This window comes from Stegodyphus dumicola, chromosome 9, assembly GCF_044657685.1.
Source record: "Stegodyphus dumicola isolate Sdum_Otavi_A_Nest chromosome 9, ASM4465768v1".
NCBI lineage: Eukaryota > Metazoa > Arthropoda > Arachnida > Araneae > Eresidae > Stegodyphus > Stegodyphus dumicola.
Genome location: NC_140776.1, coordinates 121,769,817 through 121,782,441, shown reverse-complemented (window position 1 = coordinate 121,782,441; position 12,625 = coordinate 121,769,817). Strand labels below are relative to the sequence as shown.

Sequence of the window (12,625 nt, the reverse complement as noted above, 5' to 3'; positions counted from 1 at the left end):
CAAAGTTTCTTAAGGGTATACAACATATTAAACCCATGTAACAAAAGGTTAAATTAGATTCCGACCCATATTTCGTTTAACAATATTGCATTCAATGCCATTTCCCCCTGGTGGTGAAGTTTCGAACTTTCTTTTATCGCGGAAAATAAATTCCCCTGACTTCCTTTACATGGTTACCAAGTTTGATTATGTTTGATCCAGTATTTTTCCTTTTATGACCGTTTCAAAGTGGAACTTTTATTATAACCACCCTGTATATTATTAAATTTTAATTTGAAGCTATGTGTTATATGTATACCATGCATTTCCGCTTATGCGAAGATTTCCGCTTTTATGGAAAAAATAAAGAATCAAAGTAAATCTACTTAGGATAATGGACCAAAACTGAAAAAATTTTCCCTTCCTCCAAAAATAAAATATTGAAACTTCGACCTTGAATTTATTGGATTATCGAAATATTCAATTTGACTTATCTTCTAAGTCCTAGTTCCGACAACAATTCCGTTAAAAATTCCGAATTACTTAAGCTAAAGTAAAAGATTTAGTATATATTCACTGTATGTTAATAAAGTAATCAGAGTGTAATAAAAATAGATTATAGAATTTACGCTGATGTAAATTTTGTCTGACTGCACAACATGTAATGGAAGAGAAGGTTTGTAGAGATCTGTTTTTGACATGCCTCTAAAAGTAGATGTCATATTAATTTTGTCTCTTCAATGGCAAAAAACTTTCCTTTGAGAGGCAACTTTAATTTTTGGGAAAGAAAAAAAATCACAAGAAGACAAATTTGAAGAACATGCAGGACGATTGAGTACACATACTTATTTTTGGAATACAAGCGGTTCTCCAATTGGTTATTGAATAATGAAAAGATACATTGTCATGCAATACAAAACATTTGAAATACGTTTTCTGACTGAATAACATAAGATTAAAAGTCATCTGCTTAATTCACAGTCATTTACAAGTCAACTACTCGGGCAATTGCAGTATCGTTTTTGATTCTGAGCTTGTAAGACAAACCTAATATCACTGGATTTAAACACTTCTTTAATCTTCCAAGAACATTCCTTCTTTAGCTCATATTCTAAGAATATTAAGTGAATACAATTATTGCAAAAGAAATTGAATATTCATTTGCACAACGGCTTGGTAGTTTACTAACGAATTAACAAAACTTAAATTCTGCTTTTTGTGTCTAAGAATACAGCAATATTTTAAATATTTACAAATAAAATATTAAATTGAAGATTTAATTGGAGCCTCACCAGTTGTCTAGCATTTGGAGATTGTTAAATACTAATTGTTTATTGCGAAGTCTAACCCAGGCTGCATGGTTGGTTTTCATAGTTTTCTAGGAAAGCGTCTTAACCAAATAGCTCCCATGTTCTTTCTATGTTCAAAAAACCAACTAACCTAGTTTAAGCGTGATTTCCAAGTGAAGTTACTAGCAAAACCTGAATACTCATTAAAAATCATATAGCTTGCCAATTGGGAGTAACATGAAAGATACGGTGCCAATAATTGCATTGCTGTCTCAGTACACTGTTTCTAAACTTAGATGGTCATTCTTTAATTAAATATAATTGATTTGTAACTTCTACTAGAGCTGACGGTAAGAATTGAAGTGTAAATATATAATATCATGATGCAATCTTGATGAATATAAAATTATAAATATTTGCATTCAGACAGAAAGTTTTTTGAAATATTTGCAATTACTTTATAAGAAGGATTTATTAATAACCGTAATAATTGCTTATTATATTACTGATGATTAAAATTCAGTTCTTGACAATTACATTCTAAATTAGAATTTTAAGGCTATAATGAAAATACGCTACGCATAATACATTTTAGGATAAAAAATGAGTTGATTTTTTATGTTTAAAAACTTCTTAAATTCTTTTAATAAACATCACACCCTCGTTGTTAATAGAATCCAGAATGCTGGGTGTCGTTTATATAATTATTCTTACTTGTCCACAGAACATGCTGACTTATCTGGCCATTAAATAGCTGCAGATCATTTCTACATAACCATTGAACTTCCATTAATTCAGTCTCTAGAGGGTTGTATGTTTATATCATAATTTGACTTTTATAAAAATGATTATTCTAACTCATGTTTCTATAAAAAACATACTGTGCTTTAAAAATATGGATGATAGTATCAGCCACTCTTTCAGCCACTTCATAAGCAACAGCTTGTTTAGAAATAAATTATGCAGTTAATGTCATAAAATATTTTTGTAAAATTCAAATAAACATCAAACGAAGTTCTCAGTTTTAGACAATTCGATTTAAACGAAGTTAAAGTAAAGTAGCAGATGATAAAACGCCGAAGATAAAAATTTATTCTTACAAATATTTTTTTTTAAAAAGGAAGAAAGAGAAATTTTAAAAAAAAAAGTTAAAAAATTGAATAATATGATCTATAATTTAAAAAAAAAATAGCTTTTCATATAGTATTAATAAATATTTATTATGCATCATTAAGGGAAAAAATTTCATAAAATTAATTCTCCATAAAATTTTACCTGAAATTTAAGGTTAAAAATAGCTGTGGCAATTCACTGTAGCAAAAATCCATAAATCACATTTGGCGTTATATCGCTCAAAAAAAAAAAGATGCCAAATTTCAAAACGCGAAAATATGTAAATTCGTGTATATCTTAGAAAATTTTAAATAAAAAAGTCTAATTTTTTGCAGGTATGCTTAAAAATACACCTACTTTAAGATGATCATAAAAATTTTATAGGTTATAATTCAAAATTTTTTCGAACAATTTATAAAAAAATATTTAAAAATAGAAATTTAAAAAATAAAACACAAAAAATGGGTAAATTTTATTTGGAATGAACTTAATTTCGAAATGTGGAAGGAAAAATAAAAAAAGTTTAATAAAAAAGAGATATTAATAAATATTTGCCAAATTCAATTAACTTTGAGGAGCTAAAATTTTGAGAGCTAATATTTTAAAATCTACTTGTGCAATTTTTACAAAACTTGGTAGTTTGGCCTAATTTGAGTTGCAGAACCGAAATATGGAAAACAATTGGTATGTTATTTCAGTAAAAGTCCGATTTTGTGTCAAAATACCTATGTTAGAATAGTGCTATATATAAATATAATATATATCCTAAGTTGCGTTTTTGAGACATGAAAAACACAGTTTGAATTTTGTCAATCGGCCCAGTAAAACGAGAGATATAGCACTGCCGCACCTTTTTTTTTTTTTTTTTTCTTTTTGAGCAGTGTACCTTACCCATAGCAGTAGTAGCAAGGTAAATTCGCATAACCTTTTGGAAAATAGTAATATGCCACGCATATAATGAAGCTTTTTAAATTTATTACAAGCAGGATACTTTTTTGTACAAGCAGAAATTTATTCTAAGAGTGTAGATTAAAAGCTACAGGTGCTTCTGGTCTGATAAACTTCCAATGATGAAAAATAAATGAAATAAGCTAAAAAGAAAAGCAGAATTAATTCAATGTCCATCTGCCATTTAGGCTTGGCGAAAACAAGTTGCTTTGTTTATGGAGACTGTTCTCTCAGAGAAAAGAACATCATTTGATAACTTTATTTATACGAAAAAAATCTAAAAGGAAGGGAAAAGAACATACAATTTTCTTCAAAAAATTAAAAATGAAAATTCTAGACCATTTAAAAAAAAGCATTCTTAATGAGAATAGAATGTCTATTACTTCAAGTAAAACAATAGCAAATGCATTTGTGTGACATTTCTCTAACATACAACACAAATCTGATTTCTGTAGAAAGCAGACAAAATTCGTTAAAGCAAGTATTAGATCCATTCATAATAATTCTTCACAATCGTAAAATTTCCTTCCCTTATTTAGTACTCCAGTCACCATGGATGAACTCAGTGTGGCATTGAGTCATTTAAAATCAAATAAATCACCAGGTGAAGATGCAATTCATGCAGAATTTCTTATGAATTTAGGCATTATATCAATTCACACTGTTCTGAGGTTTTTCAACACTGTGTGAGATATTGCCTACAGGAAGCTGTTACTAGTTGTCTTCAGTGTCTACTAGTGTGCATATATATAAACAGTCTCATAACTGAAATTGGAAAGAAAAGGGTATTAAAAGTTTATTGTACGTAGTCTTCTGAGACTCCAAAACGTCATACATAGGAACAATCAAGAGTTAATTCTAAATCAGGCCCTAAAGATGTTAGAAGACTGATCCTATACTCATAATATGGAGGTTAATTTAGAGAAGACTGTGTATCAAACATTTTCTTTTACCAGCTTTTGAACTTAGGCATTTTATATCAGGGTTCACCAGTACATGGAACCAACAGCTTTCAATACTTAGGTGTCATTTCTGACCAAAAATTGACTTAAAAAGAGTATGTTGAAATGATTTTAGAATGCACTACTAAGAGGCTAACTTTAATGAAGAGAATTGCTGGATCTAAATGGGGTTGTTCTAGAACCACTCTTGATTTGACATACAGCTCCTACATTCTATCTCATCTCTTAATTACTTTCTGCCGAAAGCCCCTCACAGCAGCATTTAATTAAGTGATCAATTCACTTGAAAGATTTCACAGCCAAGCTCTCTGACTTATTGCTGGTACAATTAAAACCACTCCAGTTGTTGCACTTTTACTAGCTACACACCATATGTGCATAAAATCCATTGCGGAAGAGTGAGCACTAAACCTACGAAAAAAAAAGTTAAGGGAACAAGACTGTTTTTCCTTATTAGATTTTACTGATGTAGAGAAAACTTAAAATGCAGAATGGTTTTCTTCAGGCAGTCTTTTCGATCAGACATCAACTAGGCCTTAGATTTTGAAGATTTGAAGATTGGATTTAGAAGCTGAAAATTTTGTGAAACTACAATGCTCAACTGATATAAAAAATATGCAGCCAAAATTAATCTGTTAATCCTCAAAAACGAAACAAATGACCAAATTTTGAAGTCAGTGTCTTTGGAATCCATTACTGCTTCTTATTCTGAGAATGAAAGGCTATATGTGTTTATGGATGGTTCTGTGTTGGCTGACAGTATTAATGAAAGCTGTTGTCTTTTGTAAACTTTTTTTCTTTTATAATATTATTAGAAGGAATAGGGCTGCTTTTGATGCTGAGATCATGGCCATATGCATAGCCTAATTCCAACTCCAATGTCAACTTGAACATTTTTCAAAGGTTGTCGCTCTCCGATTCTAAAGCTGCTCTTCTAGCCATTTCTTCTTTCAAATCACCAATGTCTGTTGATGTTTTAAAATATGAGCAGTTTCTAAACAACTTGGCTCAGAAGGGCAAAGAAGTTACCATTCAATGGATACTATCACATACTGTGGTCTTCATGGAAATAAGACAGATCTGTTGGCAAAGAAAGGGGCCAATGTCCTCCAAATAACTGAAAACCACATTCCTTTTTAAACTACCAAAAGAGTAATCAATAATTACTAGACAGGCTTTTGGAAATACATTACCGATAGGAACAGTCATAAAGTATGAATAAACAGAATTTTTAACACTCCTTTATGGCCCAGAGAGAAATCTGTTGCTATCTTTTGTCTTATTATGGTCATGATTGCCTTTTAAAACATTTGCATCAAATCAATATTATCCCAACCCCAATTTATATATTGTGCAACCTTCCTGAGGAAATGGCTTCTTCACATTTGAGTAATTGCACATTTAATGCTGGATCACTCTGGGAGAGATACTGGGAGGCGAGATAAAAAATAGATTTATAAATTATATTGTGGCTCTTCTCTAGTTTTACTGGTTCTCTTTCATCTTTGCTTGTTCTGTCTACAGTTGTCTTTGTAATCTGTCATTGGAAATAATATATATATATATATATATATATATGAAATGTTTTTTCTCATACATTATTTGTGTTGTGCAGCTGGGGCAACAGGAATGAGACAAATTTTGGAGTATAAGGTGATACGTTTATTTTAGCATCCATCTCACAAGCGTCCCCTCCTGTACCTCAAGGAGAAGCCCTATTTATAGATATGTGTGCGCGATAGTGCTCATTGGTGATTTGGCGGGTGCCAACAGGTTAATATAACTTATAATAAAGAAAGGATTTCGCCAAAATTTAGGAACAGGGATGCAATTTAGGTAGAGAATCGCCAATACATTATTAAGGAATATAATTAGAATTTAATTTAGTCAACTGATTTAAAAATATCATTACATATATGATGAAGCTGCATCATCCTGTATAATAATCCAGAAAATTCTAAAACAAAATAAAATAATGGCATAACAGATGAATGTTATGAAATGATAAGAATAACCTTATGAACCTTATGAAAAAATGGAACCAAGTAAAAACACAAGACTAACTAAGACGGTATACAAATGAATACTGATGCATGACATGATGAAGGAATAATGGAATCAACAAATTAAGAAATCTACAGTAAAAATACTTTAAAAGTAGCACAAATAAAAAAAATTAAGATATATCAAGGTTTAAAAACATTTCAAATTGAGCAATAAGATCGTTTCTTTTGAATACTGAAATATGTTAAAATAAAAATTTTGCCCAATGATACTGTCAAGACTTACTAGAGAGTTATTAAAATACTTTATACAAAGCTCATTAAAATAAGGGCATTTCACTAAAATATGCTGTACCAACAAAACAACATTGTAGTTTGAGCAGATAGGTTCACTCTCAGCTCTCAGAAGATAATTATGAGTAATATAAGAGTGACCAATTCTTAAGCAAGTTAAACGAATCTCCTAAAAAAGAATTAAAAGAATTTTGCCTATATGGAGTCATCAATGCGAAATTAAAGAGACTTGTTTATGTATAAGCTGCAAAATGAGGATTTACAAAATGGTAAGCATTAAAGAAAATTTGATGAGTGTAAATTTTACTAACTTTTCAAAACACAGCTTAATAAGAGAATAATTGTTCATTAAATGTACCTTGTTATAAGGTCAAACAAAATTTTTTCTAGTACTTAGTTCAACCCCAAATGAAATGTCTGTAACTTTACCCCTACAAGACAAGCACAATAACAAATTTTCATTCAAAGCAAAATTTTATACAAAATGGTTTGTAAAATTTTGGCACTCCTGTCACAAATTTTCAGACACTTTCCATTTTATACGAGGGTTGGAACTTTAATAGTGGCAACACAGCTGAAAAAACGCTACGCAACAAAACCAAAGAATATCACGTATACCACACGTAAACTACATACCTAACTTACCTCTCAGCAAAAAGACTCGTCCTGCCTACGTCGCGCGCATGCGGAGTGACGCGAAGAACGAATCCTTGTATTAGCTCACGGTCTAAAGTAAGTGTTGTCAGGATGTTTACAAAACAAGAACAACGATGTTGGATAAAAATTGAATGTGTCAGAGGTCGTACAGCACGACAGTGTCATCAAGGGCTTCAAGAGGCTTGTGGGGAATTTGCATTGCCTTACAGAACCGTAGCAAGATGGGTGAAAGCATTCAATGAAGGACAACAAAACGTGGTAGACATGCTGCGACCAGGTCATCCGAGTGTCAGCGATGCAGACGTGCAAGCTGTTGCGGCACTAATGGACAGCGATCGCCGCCAAACGATTCGTCAGCTGGCCGGACAAACAGGATTAGCGCATACGACTGTGCTGCACATTCTGAAGAAACGCCTGTCCATGAGAAAAATTGCTTCACGATGGGTTCCACATCAATTGACAGAAATGCAGAAATGGCTACGATACGATGCTGCCCGAACCCACCTGGAGCGCTATGAGCGTGAAGGAGATGCTTTTTTATGCAGTATCATTATGCTGGATTAGACTTGGGCCCAATCGTACCAGCCAGAACTGAAATGCCAGTCAAACGAATGGCGTCACCACGACATTCGAAATTTCATTAGAATCCCAGCAATGTGAAAGTTATGGTGATTCTCATGTACAACTGTGATGGTGTCATCCTAACGCATACCGTTCCCCCACAGCAGACCGTCACTGCACAGTATTATTGCTCATTTTTTTAGCAAAATCTCCGACCAGCTTTTGAGAAAAAAACGGCGACACTTTCTGCAGAACGCTCCTCTCATTTTGCATGACAATGCTCGGCCGCATGCAGCGCAAGCTGTGACTGATTTGTTCAAGCGATGGGGCTGGGAAGTACTTTACCATCCACCATACTCCCCAGATCTAAGCCCTTGTGACTATGACTTAATTCCTAAGATGAAGGAACCACTTCGTGGCACTCGCTTCCAAACTGTTCCTGAGATTCTTGCGGCAGTAGGCCGGTCCATTCAAACTATCAACAAAACAGCCGCTGCTACAGGTATTCTGCGACTTCCACATCGTTGGAAACGGGTTGTACACAATGCTGGCAACTATATTGAAGGACTGTAAAACATGGCGACATGAATCACTTTTGTATTCCTTGTAAATAAATGGTTGCCACTATTAAAGTTCCAACCCTCGTACAAAATGGTTTGAAAAATTCTCTACTAATGAACTGCAAAATGTTTTCTGTGCAGTGCATTGTTGAACTGCAAAAAAAAAATTGTTAATTGTGTCAGAGGGTGTAAAACAGCCTCAAAAAGCAAGCAGTAAGGGAAAAAAAATCATTAGGCTTATATTCAAGAATTATTGTAAAATTTTCATAAAAGAACAGATGATAAGAATAGTAATAGACAATTATGACAGTTCTTGATTAATTTCCTTAAATCAAAACATAAGTTGCCTCACTATTATTAGCCAAGTTACAAAATTGTCACACAACTGTCTTGCATCATACTGCAAAACAAATTCATATTATTTTATTTTTAAAAAAAATAATAAAAAAAACTAATAATCTAAAAGATTTTATGTGAAAATCAGCATAAATTTATATAAAATGCTATCAAATTGCATCAGTTTAATTAAAATTAATGGCACCTTAAAATATTTAAATGTTACAATCTCTATTAGATATGCAGTTTAAACTAAACCAATCAAGAGCTTAAAATTCATTTTCTGCAAATAATTAAAATTTAACATCCCATGTATTTTAAATACATACTGCAGTAAAGCAGCACAAAAACTTTTGTTAATGCAACTACAGAAAATAAAAGATTACCTTTGGATCTGTCTTCCAGCATGCAGTCATAAGCTCGGCAAATCTGGGAGGACAGCATTTAGGAATAGTGAGTCTCTAAAAAATGAAGCTGATTGAAAATTGCAAGATGAACCACAAATATTTAGATCTTTAATTAGAATTAAATTAGCTGAAGCTCCTAAGTTTTAAAATGTTTAATGTACGTTTTTAATACAAAATATCGCACTACTTATATTTTATGGTATGGCAACATTAGGATAAAAAAACTGCAAGATATCAATTTCAAATTAATTACTACAGAATTTAGTGACTGAAAATTGTAACACATCCTCCCCTTTCCTTTAATATTTTGCATTTTCATGTAATATTAAAAATTCAACATTTAACTTTAAAAATTCAACATTAAATAAAAATAAAAACCAAAAAACTATAATTTGCTTTTGAAGACTTTGAGAAAGAAGAAATGCATTTGCATTTTATTTACTTTTCTATTAGTCATTCATTTCAATAAGCTTATGAGTTATCAGAGATTGAAATATTTATTGGACACCAGTTGCATACTTTTATAAGAATAATTTGAGCTATTTATTTTAGGATTTTAAAATATCCACAAAAGTTTGATTCAAATCTCAATTAGATATACTTAAAAAAACTTTGTATGAGCATTTATAAAATATGCTAGACAACTAATTATAATAAAGCATGAAGGTACACTGTGCCAAAAAAAAAGGGGGAACAGTCCTATATCTCCCGTTCTACTGGGCCGGTTGACACAATTCAAATTGTGTTTTCCATGTCTCGAAAGTGCGATTTAGGATATATATTATATTTATATATAGCATTGTTCTAGCATAGGTATTTTGACACAAAATCGGACTTTTTCTGAAATAACATATCAATCTTTTTTCATATTTTGATTCTACGACTCAAATTAAGCTTAGATATTAAATTTTGTAAAATTTGGTGTGAAATTTAAGGAGAAATTCAAAAATTTATCTTGGCACAATTTATTTTCAGTTTACGCCAAGAATACTCCACTTGACGAACTTCTTATATGGCAACCAATTTTGCTTTGCCTTCCATTTTGTCACAGCAGGGAAAAAAGGCACCTTGTTCCTATCATTTTACATTGTGCATGAGGAACAAAAAAGTCACATGGTTCTAACTTTCAAATAATTTTAGCGAAGCACATTTGATGTTTTATCACTTTTCACAAATATGCCAAATTTCAGAACGCGCCAATATATAAATTCACGTATATCTTCGGAAATTTTGAATAAAAGACTAATTTTTTGCAGTTATGCTTAGGAATATGTCTACTTTAAAATGATAAAATTTTTATAGATTATAATTAATTTTTTTTTTTTGAAAAATTTATAAAAATTATTTTAAAATACATATTTTAAAACTAAATCATAAAAAATGGGTGAATTTTATTTGGAATGAACCTGAATTTCGAAATGTAAAAGGAAGAATCAAAGAAGTTTAATAAAAAAAAGAGAGATTAAGAAATATATACCAAACTCAATTAACATTGAGGAGCTAAAATTTTGAGAACTAATTTTTTAAAAACTGCTTGTGCGATTTTTACAAAACTTGGTAGTTTGGCCTAATTTGAGTTGTAGAATCGAAATATGGAACAAAATTAGTATGTTATTTCAGAAAAAGTCAAATTTTGTGTAAAAATACTTATTTTAGAACAATGCTATATATATTAATCTAATACATATCCTAAGTCACCCCTTTCGAGACATGAAAAACACAAGTTGAATTTTGTCAATCGGCCCAGTAGAACAAAAGATACAGAACTTCCCCCCCCCCTTTTTTTTTTTTTTTTTTTTTGCTCAGCGTACTTTGGAGGTACTGTTTCGTGAAAACTTCTACCATCAGCTAATTCTATTCAGAATTAAATCTACACAAAACTATATTCAAGCTGTAAGGTGAATAGACTGAAAAATAAAATGCTATTACGTATTACCGAAAATTCATGAAGAAGAAAAAATAACATGGGTATTCTGCCATATGTAAACTTAAGAAACATATGTTCATATACAGTAATAGATATTTTATAAAATGTGCTTTATTCAGAAGATTGATATGCTCTTATTATTCCTGAAGATTGATATGCCTATTAAAATGATATCTTATAGAAAAAGGAACTAATATATTTCACTTTAAATATCATATAGATTAGAACTATTTCATTAAATGAAAAACATAAATTACAGTGCTCTAACACAGTTTACCAACCAACTGATGCTAGAAGAAAGAATATTGTTTTACTCTTTAATTTTGTTAATCTGCAGTGCAACTAATAACTTTGAAAAGTGTCAAATTAGTGTACCCATAAACGTAAATAAATATATATATAAGGATGCTCAAAGACATCATACCGATTTCTACTTCATCATTTTGTAATGTACAAATAATTCAATTTTCAGAGTTGTCACAGACTAAATAAAAAGTAAAATATTCCTTAAAATTTCTCGCATATTTCTAATAATCACAGTTTTCTAATTAGCTGCATTAGAATTAACAGTTTTTCAAAAAAAAATCTGTCATCTGAAAGCTTTAGAAAATAACCTAATACCTCAATAAAGTGTTCACAAGCAAAAATTGTTAATGTTTTAAAATATATAAAGCTTCAGAAATTGGGAGAAAAAATCAAGCGACTACATTGGTTATCAAAATTAAAGGATAATGTCAGAGGTAAAACATAACTAATACTTAATGCAAAATTATTAATAGAAATTTGTACGAAAGCATTAGTTAACATACGTTACAAAGTTTAATGGTTCATTATTTGTAAAATATTGAAATTAAAACCAAATTTATGGAAACTGAAAAAATGATGGAAAAATTAAGCCCCCTGCTTGCAGAATTTTTTTTTTTTTTTCTTTAATATGGTGTACAGTCACCCCAGAAGATATGCATACCTGACATCTTGATTTCATATATTTTACCAAAGTGCTGATCAAATCTTAAGGAATTATACAACTAAAAACATTCTAAAAATGCTCTTTTAAGCTCCTGAGGGTCCAGGGAGAAATTTGACATGCTGAAATTTGGTGTCCTAAAGCATCCCACACATGCTCAATCTGATTCACGTCAGGTGGGTAAGGTGGCCAATCCATTCAAATGATATCTTCTGTTTTCAAGTATTCTGACACCATATTTGATCAATGAGGCTGACCATTGTTATCCATTAGCAAAAACTCTGGGCCAACAGTACCCCTAAACAGTCTAATTTGGAGTTCAAATTTCTCATCCACATATCTCCAGGCAGTTACAGAAAGAACCTCCTTTAAAGATACGCAACTTGGTGGGGCCATTTGTCATGATTCTTCCTCAAACCATTAAACCATGGTCATGGAAATGAGATATTTCATGGAAAAGAGAAGGCAAGTTGTGTGGTCCTTTCTCTCTCTAGCTCAAAACACGACTAGGATCACTGTTCAGACTATATCTAGAGTCATAAGTAGACAATACTCAGGCCCAGTCTGCATGATTCCATTGAACATGATGACGGCATCAATTTAAACGGGTCCCTCTGGAAGC

The 12,625-nt window shown here is 31.4% G+C and overlaps 1 protein-coding gene across 2 annotated transcripts in view; it reads right to left on the bottom strand.

The window, feature by feature from the left end:
• Window positions 1-12,625, bottom strand: part of LOC118183191 (mitogen-activated protein kinase kinase kinase 20-like) — a 123,256-nt gene that overhangs the window by 58,395 nt on the left and 52,236 nt on the right. For both annotated transcript variants that reach the window (XM_085824032.1, XM_085824033.1), the window contains one exon: window positions 9,089-9,163. In XM_085824032.1, the coding sequence (XP_085680158.1) occupies window positions 9,089-9,163 (75 nt within the window). The remainder of the gene's footprint in view (window positions 1-9,088; window positions 9,164-12,625) is intronic.